Source organism: Balaenoptera physalus (genome assembly GCF_965194825.1).
Source record: "Balaenoptera physalus genome assembly, chromosome: 6".
Classification (NCBI taxonomy): Eukaryota; Metazoa; Chordata; class Mammalia; order Artiodactyla; family Balaenopteridae; genus Balaenoptera; species Balaenoptera physalus.
Window position 1 is genome coordinate 125,257,790 of NC_138885.1, and position 18,149 is coordinate 125,275,938.

Sequence of the window (18,149 nt, forward strand, 5' to 3'; positions counted from 1 at the left end):
GTAAATATTCTGTAATGTAGTAATAGCCCTTTCCCTTATTTATTTATTTATTTTACCTCTGTCCTGAATTTATAGGGAAAAAATTTAAGAGCATTAAATGGATGTGGAGGAAGGAGATAAGGTTAGTCAGGTCTGTGGTTTCATTGGTGTTCTTTTAAGAAGTTTATAAATGGCTGACGTGTAACAAGGTGTGATAGGCAGAATAATGACCACAGGATGTCCCCCAAGACATCCCCCAAGATGTCCCCTAATCCTCAGAATATATGAATATGTCTCCTTACACAGTAAAAGGGACTTTGCAGCTGTGATTAAATTAAGGGTCTTGAGATGGGGAGATTAAACTGGATTAGCCCAGTGGGCCCAATGTAATCGCAAAGGTCCTTATCAGAGGAAGGCAGGAGAGTCAGGGTCATAAGAAATGTGAGGAGAGAAACAGAGGTCAGTGTAATGGCATTGCTGGAAGGGGTCACAAGCCAAGGAGTATGGGCAGTCTCCAGAAACTGGAAAAGGCAAGGTAAGGATTCATCCCAGAAACTCCAGAAGGAATGGAGGCCTGCTGACACCTGATTTCAGCCCTGTGGGACCCATTTCAGAGTTCTGACCCGCAGAACCGTAAGGTAATCAATGTGTGTTATTTAAGCCACAAAACTGTGATAATTTGTTAAAGTAGCAATAGGAAACTAATACAAAAGATGTGATATTTTAAATTCCAGAAATCACATTGGTAGGTTGCATTAGTTCAGACCTTAGCTTCACAGTTAGAAATTAAATTTAATCACTGAAACTTGTTTGTCTAAAGCTGTTTCTAATACAAGCTGACATATGTATAGTCATTTACTACTAATCCAATAAGTTTTTTTTTTTTTATATGGGTTATAGCAGAGCAGTGAAGCTTCAGGCTCTGGAGTCACATGGGCTGGCTTAAATTTTGACTGTCACTTCACAGTTATGTGCCCTTGTCAAAGTTGCTTCTCTGATCGCCGGCTTCCTATCCATAAATTAGGAAGGTGTGAAGGTTAATTTTATGTGTCAACTTGATTGGGCCACGGGATGCCCAGAAAGCTGGCTAAACATGATTTCTCAGTGTGTCTGTGAGGGTGTTTCTGGAAGAGACCAGCATTTGAATTGGCGGACTGAGCAAAGTAGATGGCCCTCCCCATGCGGGTGGGCACATCTCGTCCACTGAGAATAGAACAAGAAGGCAGAGTAAGGTTGGATTTCCTTTCTGCCTGACTGCTTGACCTGGAACACCGATCTTCTCCAGTTCTTGGCACTATTGGTTCTCAGGCCTTCAGACCTCGACTGGACTCTACCATAGACACTCTGGTTCTCAGGCCTTTGAACTACACCAATGGCTTTCCTGGGTGCAGATGGTAGATTGTGGGACTTTTCAGCCTCCATAATGATGTGTTTATATTAAATTAAATTATACCTATCTATAAAATATACCTATCTATATTAAATTATACCTATATTAAATTATACCTATCTTATATTAAATTATACCTATCTATCTATCTACCTATGTATCTCTCTATATTAAATTATACCTATCTATCTGTCTGTCTGTCTATCTATCTATCTATCTATCTATCTATCTATCTATCTATCTATCTATCTACCTATGTATCTCTCTCTCTATCATCTTCCTATTGGCTCTGTTTCTCTGGAGAAAGCCATGTGGATCAAGTGAGATAGTGTATATTTAGAGTATAGCGTGGTTCCTGGCACATAATAAGAGAGTCTTGAGAGTTGGCAGGGCAGGTCTTGAGGTGGGGCGGTCCAAGCTCCTTCAAGTTCATGAGGGTTATAAGCAATAGTGTTGGCTCATACTCTAGCCCTTTTTGTTTTTTCCCTTAGGGTATGAAATGCCACTATCGATTGGTAAAAACTATCTAACACGATGTTTGTTACCCTAACCAATGAAAAATAAAAGAAAAAAATTAGTCTAATTTGAAAGAAATGATATAATAAAAACATCACATTTTTTAAATCTTGTGCTGAAATACATGAATTTACAGCATAGTCCTGGAGCAACTGTCAATTAACGTGGTTTTTAAAGCTGGGTTATGTAGACACCTGCTAAGGTATGTCCTTAGTCTGAGGAGTAGTCTAGAGAGAGTGTTTGTCATGTATTATCTTACCCACTCACCCATCTTTTAAGGAGCTGCTGGGGGCAGTGGAGGCTTGGCTTACCTCGTCTGAGAAATCTGGGTTCTGGGAATGGTGCAGAACTGCAGTGTAGGTGGCGGAGGTGAAGAGGGGCCCTCCAGGTTTTCCGTAAATACACTGTTTAAAAAGTTATGAGTTGAATAATTATGAGTGTCTGAAATTAACCCTGAGCACAAAAAGGCCACAACTCTTCAGTTACCCATTCTGGGACAAAGATGAATTTTGTGGTAACTTGCCAGGCTTAGCTGACATCTAATTACCCTTGAACGTCTTGGATCTGCTGTCCTGTATTTATTATACAACAGGGCACTGTTGAAGAAAATTTGAAGGCTTTAATTCATTATGTAGATATTATATCAATACTGAATACCTGAATCAATTCACTACTACCTAACTTTTGATTACCAGAAGATAAGAGATACTTTGTTCAATTCTGATTCCTGCGGCCCACGGTACCCAGCTCTGGTCTAGAGTTTAAGGCGATCAGTCCTTAGTGATACAAGGCTTGGTTTGACCCCAGCTCCTGACATGCTAGTCTCCAACCAGGAATGAGAGCTGGAAAGGTAGGGCTGGTTCCAGGCTCCATTGTATTGTGTTTTTCTTCTATCCCAGCCCCTCATCAGGCCAGGGGATGGGATATGGCACTTCCTTGTCATAAAAGCCCCTTTAGCCCAAGGCTTAGAGTCCCTCTACTGGAGTCAGCTGTATCTCTGAGTAATGCTTTAGAATGCAATGACACAGAGGTCACATGTACCTGCGAGTACTCCTCTTTTTTAGATTTTTCCCCATAAGCGATTCTCTAGCAGGCCTGGTGTGTTTGCCGTCTGGCCATTGCCTTTGTTTGCTTGACAATTCCATTTCATTTTATTTTTTCTCTCCTGCTGCTAATGCTATTGTGGAACTTGGAACCTGGGGATGCTGAGAGTGCCTCAGGACAATTTTAAAGAACTCTTTCTCTCTATTGTGCATGATTCATTCAATCACTCAAATTGATTACTGTTCTTCTGAATAATGCTACAACCCTTCTGAGCACAGAGAACACAATTGGTACCTGACAGAGTGCTTTAAGAGATGATCTCAGATAATTGTGGGGATTAGTTAGAAATTAGTTTTGTCCTTTACTATATCTCCTTCCTCTGATTCACCCAAACTGGGAAGATCTGGCCACAGGCCCACTGAAAATAATTTTCCTCTCTATTTTTATAAGTTTCTTTATGTTGTTTGAAGTCCCTAAAATAAAAACAGTATATATCAAATAGGAACTCTGAAAAATGCCATCCAGTTGCAGTTTTATAGGGTCAAACAGCCCAGTTCCTACAAAACTCATAGTTTTATTGATCTTATTAAGTCGCGTGATCAACAGCAGGGACCAGCCTCCCAGAGCCATTTCCGAGGTCCTCGGGCAGGTGGCCACACGCACCTTCCATAAATGCGAGCGCCCCATGGGCCCCCTGCATTAGCCATCAGGCTAGTAGGCAGTAGCCCTTCTGCAGAGGCCACGTGAAGCCCAGCTGCGATGCTGCATTTGAAATCAAGCATGCTGAATTCACGAGATGCGGGCTAATCTTTGAAAACGGCAAAGTCTTCCAGAGGGGAATCTTTGTCTTGATTTCACACTAGAACGGCTTCCTTTTTTCCAAATCATGAAAAGCTAAGCAGAGCCATGAGACTGGCATTTCTAATAGATCTAGTTAATGGTAGCTATTCAATCAGGTACATGTTAGGAAATCTAAATCAAATGTACTGAATTGCTCCTCTTTCCAGCATACTAAACTAAAAAGCCCCTCGGTGGTGGGGAGAACCAGGGCACCTGTCTCCCCCTGTGTGCTGTATTCCCTCATGGGCTTGGCTCACCTTCACGGGCTTGGCATCTTCTTCATCGGAATTTTTGAATTCAATACACACGGTTATATTTCGTGCCTGAAATTACAGAGAGGGAAAATGGACATTGTAATTTCCTGTTAGATAACATCAAAAAACAATCCAAGTGCCTAAAATAAGTAGCTTCTAATTAAATCTGAAAAATGTAGAATAGCCAAATTCTCTTGTGACATTACTCATAGCACTCAGAAATAGCAGAAAGATTTGGAGAGATTATTTAAAAGGGAAGAAAAGACTCATATTGAAAGAGTGCAGGTAGGCTATTTTCAGAGTCTCTTAATAAACTAAAAATAAAGTTTGGAACAAAATTATTTAGGGCTGATTTCAGAAAGTTTATTCATATGTTATAAAACGTGCATCTTTAAACACTTTTAAGGTGAAACTCAACACTGTCTCTCATTAAACATTTTCTTCAAATGGTTTTCTATTCCAAACTGTTAGTCTATAGTAATTTGTATCTGAACTTTCAAGAAACCATCCTAGGGCTTCCCTGGTGGCGCAGTGGTTGAGAATCTGCCTGCCAATGCAGGGGACAAGGGTTCGAGCCCTGGTCTGGGAAGATCCCATATGCCGCGGAGCGACTGGGCCCGTGAGCCACAATTACTGAGCCTGTGCGTCTGGAGCCTGTGCTCCACGACAAGAGAGGCCGCGATAGTGAGAGGCCCGCGCACCGCGATGAAGAGTGGCCCCCACTCGCCTCAACTAGAGAAAGCCCTCACGCGGAAACGAAGACCCAACACAGCCATAAATAAATAAAAATAAATAAATTAAAATCATCGAGAATCTTATATAAAAAAAAAAAAGAAACCATCTTAATATGGTCTAAATAGGGTGGAGAGAGAGGATGATATCTCAGAAACATATACCTTGTTGAAACATTTCTGGCTATCATACTTGAGGTGCTTGGGGTAAATGTAAATTTGATTTTTGTATACTCTGTAAGGACGGCAATACTTTGTTGAGTCGTAAACAAATTCTTCCACTTCCACTGTGGGTTCTGGTTGAGCCGTCACATTGAAAGGCTTGACAGGGATATAGGACGATGTTACACAGTCTTTAAAAATCAGAAAAGAAAAGTTTGTCACTTGATATGATTGGAAGTGAACAATACCTAACCTATTTTAAAATGAATCTACTCAAAATAGAAACTCCATGCTTGTATACTAATTTATGTTAAATTATGCTGGCCTGAAAACTTTGTAGGAGGTAAGCATGATAGATACTCAGTGATATATTTAACATCAAAACTGATATCTCAAAAAACTGGTAAATCTCTTGGATTTATAACTATTTTCTTTTTGTATTAAGCTTCATATAGGAAGTAAATTTTAGCTAGAGGTCCTCTGAGCATACTAACCAGATATTCTAAGATAAAGACTAGCCCACTGACTTGGGCCATCATACTATAAATATTGATCTATGACAGAACAAAACTCTGTCCAATGGGTTTATTACTGATAGTACCACTTGGCTTAATAGTAATTTTCCCTATGGAATGATTTCACAACCTAGGCCCTAATCCCCCTCTGCCTTAATAGTTACAATTTTTTTTTCTCTTTAATTTTCACAGTCTTTTAAAATCTAACCTTGTACAAACAGCCTAAGGGGGGAAAAAGACCATTAGGAATTTATAAATCAAAACTTGTCACTAAGCAGTTTGGAGGCTGAAGTTGTGGCACTGAAAGAAAGCAAGGCCTTCTACCTTCCTTTACCCCATCTGGAATCTTCCTGTGTTCAAACAAGCAACATGGTTAGCTACATGCTTAGCTATATCGTTAGCTATATGCTTGGGAATCAGATTATAGGCTTTTTTTTTTTCTTCAAAAATCAATTAGAATATTTTTATTATATGTTTGAATTTCTCTGATATCCTATGATATCAGAGAATATCATAGGATATTCAAAGAGAATATTTTAGCTTTCTCTTTTGTTATTTTTCTTTTCAAAGAGAATATTTTAGCTTTCTCTTTTGTTATTTTTCTTTTCCCTAGGTAATAAAAGCAACCTCCCACAAATCAGGTAGAAGAAATGGCTTACTTTGTCATCTGGTTTTTCACACCAATCAATACAAAAGTGATTTGGAGCCATGATTTAAGTTAGAATGCTCATTTTATTTCATATTAAAGTGATTTGTGGAAAAATCATAAGAATGGAAAGTTTAATAGTGCTAATGGTAATTCAAATATCCTGTGGTAATAATTCTCTCCCTGTTTGTAGTTCTTTTTAGGATGCCTTTATTCATTCTTTGCATCACTGAGAAAGTCACTAAAAGGTATAATTAGAAGGAAAATAAAACCAAATAAACTAATCTCACCACTTAATAAATAAATTCTGAAAAATCTTATTTATAAGTTAATAAAACTGCTTCTGAAATCTAAATTTTCACTAACATAAATAGAACTTTTGACCATATTCTGGAAAAGATATATGCTCTCTGTGTAATAACAAGAGTCTAAAAACTTTCCGGCTATAATTACCGCATGGCCACTTGGGCGGCAACGCACGGTGTTCAGAGTAGCCCTTTGACAGCTCAGTGTGGCATTGCCCATTATGGGTTATTGGTTTATCAATCTATCTGAACCGGACTTCCTCATTTGCAACCCTTCAGGGTTTTGAGGATTAAGTGATACAATTTAACACCCTGCTCGGTGCATGGTGTATACCAGATGAATATTAGGTCACCCTGAATATAGTTCCTATCCTACAATACTTACAGTCTGTATTAATGGAGAAATAAGACATCCCAAATTTCTATAGGATAATGAATTACTGTTATCCTAAACCTTGAGAAAAAAATCCCCAAACAAACCTTTGTAACGAACCAACTATCCAAACAACCAACCAAAAAGCCACTAAACATTCAAAACTCTACAAGCAAGCCATGACATCATCATCATACTTGGATGCTCCAAAGGAATGTTGTCAACAGCGATATCCAGGCTTCCAGGAATGGTCTGCGTTTTGCTTATTCTGTCAGCTCTGTGAAAGTATACCAGCATAGAAACACACACACACACACACACACACAGACACACACACAGTGAATTATTCTAGTTGTCAAGGATAAAAAACAGACAATGGTAATTCTGAGCTTTGATAAGGATAAACAGTGGGACCCTAAACAATCTTGTGAATAATTTCATTTAGCTAGTTTTATTTTGAAAACTAAAATTTATGTGATTTTGCAAATAAAAATTAAAAATCAGGGAGGGGTCAAGTTACAGATATTCTGAAGAATGTTTTAAATTTATTTGCACCACTTCAGATAACATTTATATGGCCAAACAAGTGCAGTGTAAATCGTTAGTTTTGGTAAATGGTAAATATTTAGTTTTTGTTAACAAAAAGTACTAGTATTTGAACCGATTTAAATAATTCACTTTCATGAGGAATTTTAAGAAGTTTTTAGAGCAAGGCTGGTCTTTGCCACAACTGCTAAGTGGACAGTTTGCTTTTTCCCTCTTCACCAACAATCCAGGAGGACAAGGGCCCTTTCCCTGATCCCTAGTAAGTGTATGTAGACCCTTCTTCACCACCTATCCCTGTGCCCAGTCACTCTAATTCATGAGTCCTTGACTTTCCTTTCCACCCTCTTTACTAAAACCTTCTCCCCTATCTTCTTTTATAGTAAGGTGAAAGTTGTTAAGAACAGTTTCAAGTGTTACCCCTCTCAGGAAGTGTACTTCGAGAGGCAGAATAATTATAGTGGTAGGTCAGAGCCAGCTCTTCCCAGCCTGTGAGAGCTAATTGTTATATTTTCAGTTATTTTGCCTGCCATCTGTAAAACACAGTCATTATTAAAAATGAAATTATATTAAACAAATTACATTAAATACCAAGGTAAAAAGTACTGAAAATTCATCACTTAGTAATTGTTTTACTACATGGTGAAAGAATCCATGCTCTTGAGGTTATTTACATCTATCTGTGTGGTGGAAATGTTATATGATGGTGTGCACATTTCTTTCCAACTCCATGTTTGGCAAAACCCCATTGGTAGCTTGAAACCAGCAATCGGAGGAGAATTTACACCATAGAAATTTGCCATCAATACAAATCAGTTTTTTTCCTCCTAGAGGGTCAGTGGTAGACATTTATCAGCACACTACTGAGAATAAATGTCATTACGTGTGAGGCATCCATGAAATAATTTAATGTCTCACCACTATGGCATTGGGTATTCTAGATGCCCTCTAAATGCCATAGTGATAACTTTCTTTGCTGAACACCAATAACATGGGTTTTGTGACAGTATGGTCTTCTCCTGTTTTGCCCATTCCCTTCTGCTCAGTGTTACAACTTTTCAGGCTTTAGTAAACTTGGAAAAAAGTAAAGAGGAAAAGCATTCTTTATTTCCACTTAGTGGATATAGAGGTTTTGACCATGAAGTTTGATAAGGGGAAGGAAGGTCTCCCCATATAAGGAGTGGTCCTGTAGAATCACAAAAAAATAATATTGGTTCAATTCCACTTTTATTTTCCTTCCTAAGGTTTATTTTTTTCCAGAACAAAAAAGAACACTGGGCAAACTTCCCTTCTAGTTAAATAGAAATATATCCTCTATTGAAGAAACAGAAAATATTAATCATGCTTGTTTCATAGTAATATATAATTTTTGTTTTGGATAAACAAAATTAATTGATAAGGAATTGTTGATTCTTAGATGGGAGAGGCAGAGAGTTAATATTTGGGAAAGGGGCAAAGGGAACAAGAATCCTGACTGTGTCAGGGGACTAACAGTTTAAGATAAGCCACTTGTCATGAAAAATCTTACCATCATCAGATGTTGAATATATGGTGATTCATTTTAAAAATGTTGTGACTTTTATGTTTTTCTTCTTTTAGCTCTAGCTTCCATTGTCTTTTCCAAAAGCATTTGAATGACAGAACTATTATGAATTATTGTATTCACAGCAATTAATTGCTCTGTGGTGTTTCATACATATTCTAAAATCCCCTAACACTCTTCCTATTTAGAGGTGTCTATATACCCTTCACTTGAATCTAGGATCTGTGACAGTTTGACAGTATATTATGGCAGAAATGGCACTGTGACAGTTTCCCATCTTAAGAAACTGGCAGTGAACGTTTTCTGTCTGTCCCTTGGGACACTTACTCTTAGAACCCAAGCCATAGCATCTCATGGAGAGGCTCCCATGGAGAAGAACCAAGGTCTCCAACCCACAGCTCCAGTTGAGCTTCCAGCCCACAGCCAGCACCAACTTGCCAGTCATCGAACGTGCTATCTCAAAAATGGATCCTCTGGCTCCATTGGACCTCTTCCAGCCGATGCCATATATAGAAGAGACAAACTGTCTTCACTTAGCCATGCTCAAATTATGGACTCAAGAGAAAAATAAGTGATGTTGTTGCTTTAAGCCACTAATTTTGGGGGTGATTTGTTACATAGCTATAGGTAACTGACATAGTTTAATGTCTCACACTCCTTCCACATCATTCTGGCAAATTTACTCTTAGGGTGTCATTTGGGCATATAAGAGGTCATCTGCAAAGCATCTGCTTTCTGGGGGAGTATGAATATTTGGGAATCTGGTTATCGAGTATTGTTTATGCAGAGATAACAAATCAACAGCAGCAATGTAGCTGATTCATGTTAATTTCAAGAGTATCCAAAACATCCTACCTTCTATAATCTGACACTAGTTTAAGTAGGTCCTCAGTTGAAATCTTGTTGCTTTCTTGTCTATACAATGGTGAAAATCTTGAGTCTCTGTCCACATTTCCCTGGTTGTCCTTAAATACTGATCTGAAAGAAAACAATATTTATTCAGTTTGGTATTTGGCATGGGAGGGAGGGGAGAATTCTACCACTGTACCACCAATGCTCCCCTCTTGGTATTTGGATATTACTTACAACGATGTATTTTTAAGTTGACTAAAATGATTCAACTTCCCATTTATAATGGAAGAAAGTCCAGGAACTTATAAAATAAAAAGACATGAAAACTTCTCAGAAAAAAATTTCATTTATACACTGTATTTATTATCTTCAATTTCTTATTTTCAACCTGGTGTCTAAAGTGACAGCAGCCCATATTACAACTACATTTATTTATGATTTGGTAACATGTCAAAGCCATAGAGTGTTAGGGGGGTGGAGAGGAATAGGAGCACATGTTATCACTTTTTCATTATTTCCTGGGCAAGCCTGGGTCATGTCAGTTTGGGTGGTGCCGTTAGAATTTATGAATAGTGGAAAGGGTATGAGGTTGTGTATGTGGGTGTAGAGAGCAAGACTCTTGAAACATTTTCATGAAGATAAATGTGCCCATGTCCTAAATTTTTGGGCAGAGACAAAGATAAAATGGAGAACACCTGAATGAGCATTTTGTATTAAATAAAGAGAACACTGTGAACCTGAACCATTTATTTCCTTCCTTGATCCATTTCAATGGGACTGTATAGATTTAGTTAAAATACATAAATTGTTTTCATCCAAATAATATAGTAATGCCAGGCAACACTTCCTGAAAAGCAAGTATACATAGCATGCTTAATGTCCTTTTTCTTTCCCATAATTCATCATACTCTGTGCCTATCAAAGGAAAGTTAGACCTATGTGTAATTGAGTTTTCTTCAATGTTAGAGAAATGCTGAATTTTTATTTCTTCTAACTTAAGGACCTTAACGAGACTCTTTTACTACTCTTCACATTAGCCAAAGATTTCAATACACAGGCTGAAAAGGCCATTTAAATGGCTATCTGATCATAGAGCTTTAGTGTCAAATAATTTAGAAAGTGGGCCAGGAATTTATCAGAATATTTTTAGACTCCTTCAACCTTTCTCCTTAGTTTTTTTTCTGTGAAGTAGTAACTGAGGGAAAAAAGGTCCCCTATCAAATAACACTGGGGGAGGAAGAATGAAAATATTTAACTTGAAGATTATTTTTATTTAAATATTATTTAGGGCTTGTGTTTGAGTGTGTGACATTTTTCCCAACATGGGAGGAATTTAAGTTGAGTAGTATTTTAAAAAAATTTAACCAGTCACTTCAAATATATCAGTAGACTTGAGTTGTATCACTGGCTTTTGCTCTTATCCGCAGCAGCTCTGTCCTGGAAACAGCTCACTTACATTGGACACACTGTGAAGAACACAGCAGCACAGAGAAGCACTGGTCACAGCACTCACACTCTGTCCCTACTCGATAAATATGGAAACTGGCAGGACAGCAGAGAACTGATTCATTTACACAGATGGTTTCAGGATGGCTGGGACACCACGCCCTGTTCCAACTGCCAGAGTTGAGCAATGATCAATGTGCAGTGAAGGTCTCAGAGCCATGACATTTAGAGTGTGATTGAAAAAAAAAAAATGTGGTGTTTAGCCTAAAGGAAAAGAAGCTTAGGTATCCCTGAGAGCTTCATTCATAAGCAGCATGAGGGACTTCCTTGGCGGTCCAGTGGTTAAGATTTTGCCTTCCGATGCAGGGGGTGTGGGTTTGATCCCTGGTCGGGGAGCTAAGATCCCACATGCCTCGTGGCCAAAATAACAAAACATAAAACAGAAGCAGTATTGTAACAAATTCGATAAACACTTTAAAAAAATATTAATAAAAATAAGCAGCATGAATAGCTGTGATACATAGAAAGAATTGGGCCCAATTTTTGTGGCTTTGGAAGACAAAATATAAAAGTGTCAAGCAGTTTAAAAAAACGTGTGTGTGTGTGTGTGTGTGTGTGTGTATATATATATATATATATATATATATATATATATATATATATATGAAGAATTATCTAATCATTGGAGCTATAAAAGACAGAAAGAACCACTGTGGGACTCACTTGAGTTTTTGTCACTGGAAGGATTTGAACAGAGGTTGGACAACCATTTGTTGGGTGTTGTTGTTGTGCTGTGTGCCTTCTATAAATGTATAGATATAAGAATGAAATTTTTATTTTAGTCTTGTTTAATTTTAAAGAAAATCCAGTTTTTTACTCGGTTCCATTTGGAATGTTGCATGGGACAGAGAAAAAGGAATCAAAAAGAGTCCTGTCCTGGATTTAGGTACACATAATCCTGGGGGTGATACACGTGGGAAGAGTTTGATTTAACAACATGGCACGTTTGTAAAGGTTGACTTTCTCCTGAATCAATGAGTGTACAATGCCCTCTGTAGCCATCTGAGTGCATTCTGTTTACCTACACCAAATATAACCTTTTTTGCTCTAAAATGGTGCTACAGCTGGTGCCCAAAATAAGAACATGCACCAAATTAGTGCATGTTCTAGATTAAATGTTCACAGTGATGAGTATTTGTGTGTTTTGCAGCTGGTGGGATGACTGGATCGGGTAAAAATATGATTGTAAGCTAACTGTCAATTCTATGCTTTTTAGTGGCAGTTGATTTTACGGGCCAAAGGGTTTTAGAGTCCACTCAAAGCTATGTCAAGAAATAAGCTGCAATCGAGAAAATAGAATAGAAAGGAAAAGGAGCCAGAGAACCAGTGGTATCAGTAGGGTATTGGGATATGTCAGCAGGCTACCGTATGTCAAAACGACATGAGTAGCAAGAGCCCTTCTCTAATTTGGTCAACATTTATTTGAAGCAGTTTCCACACTGTGGAGGGAAAATTAAAATCTTCTTTGGTTAGATCTTGTACTTGATTTTGTGGTTAGATATTCCAAGGGGTCTAACATGAAATCTTGAGAACTGTACTGCTAATCATTTTTCTCAGTTACTAGAGATGTTTATATAAATCATATATTTATGGGCACACATTGGTGGTGTATACTGTTTCCTGGTCTACAACCAAACCAGTGATCAGGCATTCATGCAGCATGAACCTGTGGTTTTGTTGGCTTTCCTGCCCTAGACATAATTACTTCAATAGTTGGTAATATTATCAGCCTCCCTAGAAACTTCATCTATCTTTCCTGCAGCACATTTGACCAAGACAGCTTCAAAGTAGGGTTGTTACTGCTTTTCCTAACTGCTCAGGTTCTTTCAATAAAGGGTAATTCTTTTACTTCTTTCTCCCACATTATTCTTCACTGCCCCAAATTTACCTGAGAAGGAGACTTGTTTGGGTGGCTGTGATCTCCACAGGGACTTTTAATAATCATATTAGACTAATGGCTTCTAATAATGGCTATCTTTTATTGACTAAATATCTGTACTTGTTAATCCCTGAAATAGTAAATTAGGTATTAGAATTCCTCTTTATACATTCAAAAAAATTGAGACTATAAGTCTAAATTCACTGGTAAATAGATTTGAGATAGGGAATCCAGCTCTGGCTCTAAAATGTCTGCTTATAACAATACTCAGAATAATCCTCAATCCTTAAAGAGAAAATGTGTTCACTATTATAATTTTGCTATACTGGAATATTTCACTTTGCAAAAGGACATCCTGCCTCTACCCTCTACTTGCCCCAACTGATTATCTTGTGGGAACTGAGAATACTTATCAACATGAAAAGTTTGACCTGCAAATTACAATTAGTTATCCTTTCTCTTGAAACTTACAAGGAATAAAATGAATTAAGTTCATCATAAAGGGTTCAGTATTTCTAAATAATATCTTTTATTCATGCAGAATATCCTAGCATTAGTTGTCCCTGTAGGGAGAGATATTAAAGGGAGATAAAATGATATATATGATCTACTTTATGACAGATGCCTTTGTACTTGTGATTGCACTACTGTTCACAAGGCAGTCTTGTTATTTTCATTCTGCAAATGGAGACCCTGAGACTCTGAAAGGAAACATGTCCAAAGGTACAGTCTATAAGTGGTATCTGATCTGGACCATGTTTTCAGATTCCTGGGCCTGGTCTCTTCCTCCTTAACTTAGAGGGCTGCCTTAGGGCAAGTTAATCCCTAGAGACTGCATGAGTCTACCTTGGTTTACCACTGCCCCTAATTCCACATTCCTCCTCCCTGTACCTAACTGTCTCCAACTTTCAAAAACTACATCAAAATTATGAAAAATATTGGTGAGTTTACCCTGGTTATGCACCACAACTGGATACTGTGAGACCTGAAAATGGCATAATTAACTAGTTCTCCTGGATTTTAAAGTTATTTGCATTGGGGTATAATCAACATTCAAATTGATACCTAATAGGCTGCTTTTTTTGTAGCACTAATTAACCTTTTTTAGTTCATTCAGACTTTCCATTGCTGACCTTTTCCCATATGTCTATGCCAGGCACTTCCTCCTTTAAGAAATTCATGTACTGATAAAGACACAAAGAGACTGACAAGGACGATAGTAATTGATGTTTAAACAGATCTGAAAGGCATTTTTTGTTCTTTATGCAGAGGTTATATGTCCAGGGGGATGGTTCCACCATCAGTGTCCACGTAACTCAGCATTTCTATCAGAGAGTCAACTGGCACTGAGAAATGTGGCTATGCTAATCAGTACCAAAATCAAAGAGAGTTCAAGTGATCAATTTGATGGTTTCATTTGAACATCCACATATAGACCCGTGTTTTCTGCACAGATGAAAACATGCAGCTGCATAAGAAATCACAGTGCTTCCATCTGAATTTTATGCGCACCAAACCCTTGGGACTGATAAAACATCAAGAGTTTGTTAGACCAAATCTACATAATAAAGAAGTTATGACTTGGCTTTGATCCTACCAAGAACCCACTGCATACCTGGTCATGCATACACTGTACACATGTCATGGTCCCAGTCTATTATGAGCTGGCTTGCTAAATTATCTTGTAAAACACATGTTTCTGGGGAGCTCAAGGTATTTTTGAAGATGAACACACTAGCATTCTTCTAGGTGTTGGTACGTTAAAAATAACAGGTAACACAGACGTGTTCAAAAATGAAGCTTTCAATGCAGACAATAAATGCACTTTATTCTGTTGGTTGCAATTGTCAACCTACCTCACCGCCCAAGCAAATGGCATGCGGTATTTCCCCAACTTGCTGCAGAACTGCCTGTTGGATTTTAGTATCTTTTGTGCATACTAAGGAAAAAAAATATATAAATGTTGTTTAGAACATCACTGTACAAACAGTCCATGTAAAATATTAATAAATACTTTTCCATGTTATATTGAAACTCAGTAAAATTCTGCTTTACTGGCCCACAGATTCTACCTTGTAAAGAGACAAATGATATCCTCTGTGTTCAAACTATTGTATAACGTTTTCTTTCTTTTTAGTTTAGAAATTTCAAATGTAGAAAACACCCTTATCTTGGAATACCAACTTTTTTTCTGACTTAAAAGACCTTAAAATATTGAATGGAAAGAGTTATAAAATTTACATTCACAGGCTGTCCTGTATTTCTTTTTATTTGTTATGACAGAGGTCAGCAAACTTGTTCTGTAAAGAGTCACACGGTAAATACTGGATTGGCCTAAAAGTTCTTTCGAACCAACTTTTTGGCCAATCCAATATATAGGGCTTTGCCGGCCATGTGGCCTCTGTCTCAGCTTCTCAGCTTTGTTGCTATAGCAGGAAAGCAGCCACAGACAATCTTAAATGAATGAGTGTAACGTGTTTCAATAAAACTTTATTTACAAAAATAGGTGACAGGCTGGAGTTGGCCTGTACTCCATAGTTTGCTAAACCCTGAATTAAAGCATTCTCATAAATATGTTAAACACTGCCCTAAACTGTCACACACCCTCAAATTAAATTATTATGCATTATTTTCCCAGTATACTTCTTTGTGCGGATAATATAAACTTTTTGTATTTATTTTCTATTAAAAAATAATGTTCAATTATTACAGAAAACATGGTAATTGAAAAAAGAAAGCAGAAAAAATGTCCTGCAGTCCCACCATTTAAAGAACTTATGGTATTTTCTTTCCTCTTTCTTTCTTCATTTAGGTGTTATTATAATTTGGTAAACAATTATTTTACTTTTTCACTTAGTTCAGCATAAGCATTGCTGATGTCTTAGTAAACTGTATTCCCTTGTTTTCAGTCAAATTAATCCTAAGTTTTCATTATTGTTAACACTTTAGTCTTTGGGGGTTAAAGTTTTATCCACATTTAAATTTATTTCTACCAATAGAGTCTCAGCAGAAATTGCAGGATCAAAAAGCATAAGCCGAGAATATATACTTTAAAAATTTCCTGTTTGATACTCATTTCACTAACAAGGGAATATTTCAAGACTTACATTTATCAAACTTGATAATTCATCAAGGCAGTGTGGTTTTATTTCTTGAAAGTAATTGAAATTATTTATAAAAAGATCATGCATTACCTTGTTGGAGTCTGGATTTTTAATATAAGGTTCAGCACCACTTGCAATGTTTCCCATCAGTACTTTTTCGATTTTGGCCACCAAAACAATTTCAGAATGTGGATTGCTTACAGAAAATATAGCCTATGTACAAAGAAAACAGCTAATAAGCATCTAGGAAACCACACTGAAGACATTTACAAAATTCTACTTTTTTAGAGTACAGCTTTAAGGGGGATTTTTATTTGGAAAACTGCTCATCTTATGTAATCTATTGGTAAGAACGATGGAACAAGCATTTTCCCTCCCATGATAGATAAACAAAAGTGCAACCTGCTTTGGAAATTTTAGCCATTCCTCTGGAAATCCCTTGACATGAGGTTCTTCTGATTGTCTTGGAGTGACAGTGTCTATGTTTCCATTCTCCAAAGCCACGGAAGCCCCTAAGAGCATCTGCCTGACAGCAGTGTGGTTTAGATCCACATGGAAATCAGCAGAAATCTTCCTGCTGTCTCTGAGGTCATAAAGTGCCACACTCACAAAAAAAGGCTCAATCTTTGGAGAAAAAGAAAGAATTGGTGGTTTTGACATAAAACCATTACACAGGGGATAGCCTCCTTAAGTACATTATTTAATAAGGCAGTAGATAAAATACTACTATTTATATATAGTAGAATATTTCTATATATAATATGCTATATTATATGTAATAGATATAATACTATATATTATATTGCATATATTATATATTTTATACATAACATATAAAATACAATATTTGTAGGAAAGTTCCCAGAATCCCTTCCACTATCAGGTTCCTCAGATCCCAGAACTGTATTTCATTGGTTTCTACATTCTACTTTTCCTGCCAAATATTCTTTTTCATACGTTGTAATACATGTATGATTTAACCTTTCAAAACCTTCTAGTTATTTCCTTTACTCTCTCAGAAATATCTGCAATGTCAGTATCCCTGATGATGCCTCATGATCTGACTCAGGTCATGCTTTTGGGGGCAGTAATACCCCAGTTTGACATTTGATTTTCATAGTTCATTATATCAATGGCACAAAAAGTCAACTTTCCCACCACTCTAGGTAATGTTAACCTAAATATTCTGGTCTTGTTGGCATCTTCCAGTTTTCTCCATTATAACATCAGCATTTTCCCTTTGGTAAGTGATTAGCCTTTTTGGAAATATTTTCTGAGATTACACCAATGTCCTGCTACTCATCAAACCCAGTCCACCATTCATAACTCCCACTGGAACCAACTACCGCTATGATGGCTACCAATGGTGATCTTCTAGTTCCATCATTCTTTCTACATGTATTAGTCGGTACTTTACGGTAACAATGAGCTTTCCTTTATCCCTCATTTTTTATTATATATATATTTATATACACATACACACACAAATGTACATATATATATGTATGTATAGACTCATGGATTGCTATTTTATTCAATAAATTTCCATCTCTTACTATCGTTATTTATAGTGATACTCGACTTGTCTCAGATTTGGCTAGAGGTACACCCTTCAGTGCAGCTCCTGTGTCTTTATGGCAGGTCAGCATCATTTTTGGAGCACCTCTTTCTTTGCCCAACAAGATGTTCCAGGCTCTTCCTATACTTTCCATGTCCCAGCCATTCCTCCAAAGAGCCCTGGTTCCTGTTAGTGAGGGTGACACTTAGAAACCAAGATCTGGGTGCTTGCTATGCTCATTGTTTCTGGAACACACACATATATATACATGTACACAATATTCACAGCTACAATGACTTCTCTACCTCTATCACTACATGAATATTTATTAAAAACTCATGGGTTCATGTCATACCTCCATTTCCAATCCAAATCCTCAAAGATTCTTTCTAGCCTTTCCCTTTTTCAT

General features: G+C 37.3%; 1 protein-coding gene across 8 annotated transcripts in view; it reads right to left on the reverse strand.

The window, feature by feature from the left end:
• The window catches only part of DOCK10 (dedicator of cytokinesis 10), a 281,723-nt gene that overhangs the window by 76,095 nt on the left and 187,479 nt on the right, over positions 1–18,149 (reverse strand). For all 8 annotated transcript variants that reach the window (XR_014264570.1, XM_082464595.1, XM_082464594.1 and 5 more), the window contains 8 exons: positions 16,585–16,806; positions 16,273–16,395; positions 14,935–15,017; positions 9,697–9,819; positions 6,953–7,032; positions 4,920–5,107; positions 4,027–4,092; positions 2,197–2,289 (listed from right to left, as the gene is read on the reverse strand). Coding sequence is in view for 7 of the 8 variants with exons in the window: in XM_082464595.1 (XP_082320721.1) it covers positions 2,197–2,289; positions 4,027–4,092; positions 4,920–5,107; positions 6,953–7,032; positions 9,697–9,819; positions 14,935–15,017; positions 16,273–16,395; positions 16,585–16,806 (978 nt within the window). In the remaining variant the exon portion in view is untranslated. The remainder of the gene's footprint in view (positions 1–2,196; positions 2,290–4,026; positions 4,093–4,919; positions 5,108–6,952; positions 7,033–9,696; positions 9,820–14,934; positions 15,018–16,272; positions 16,396–16,584; positions 16,807–18,149) is intronic.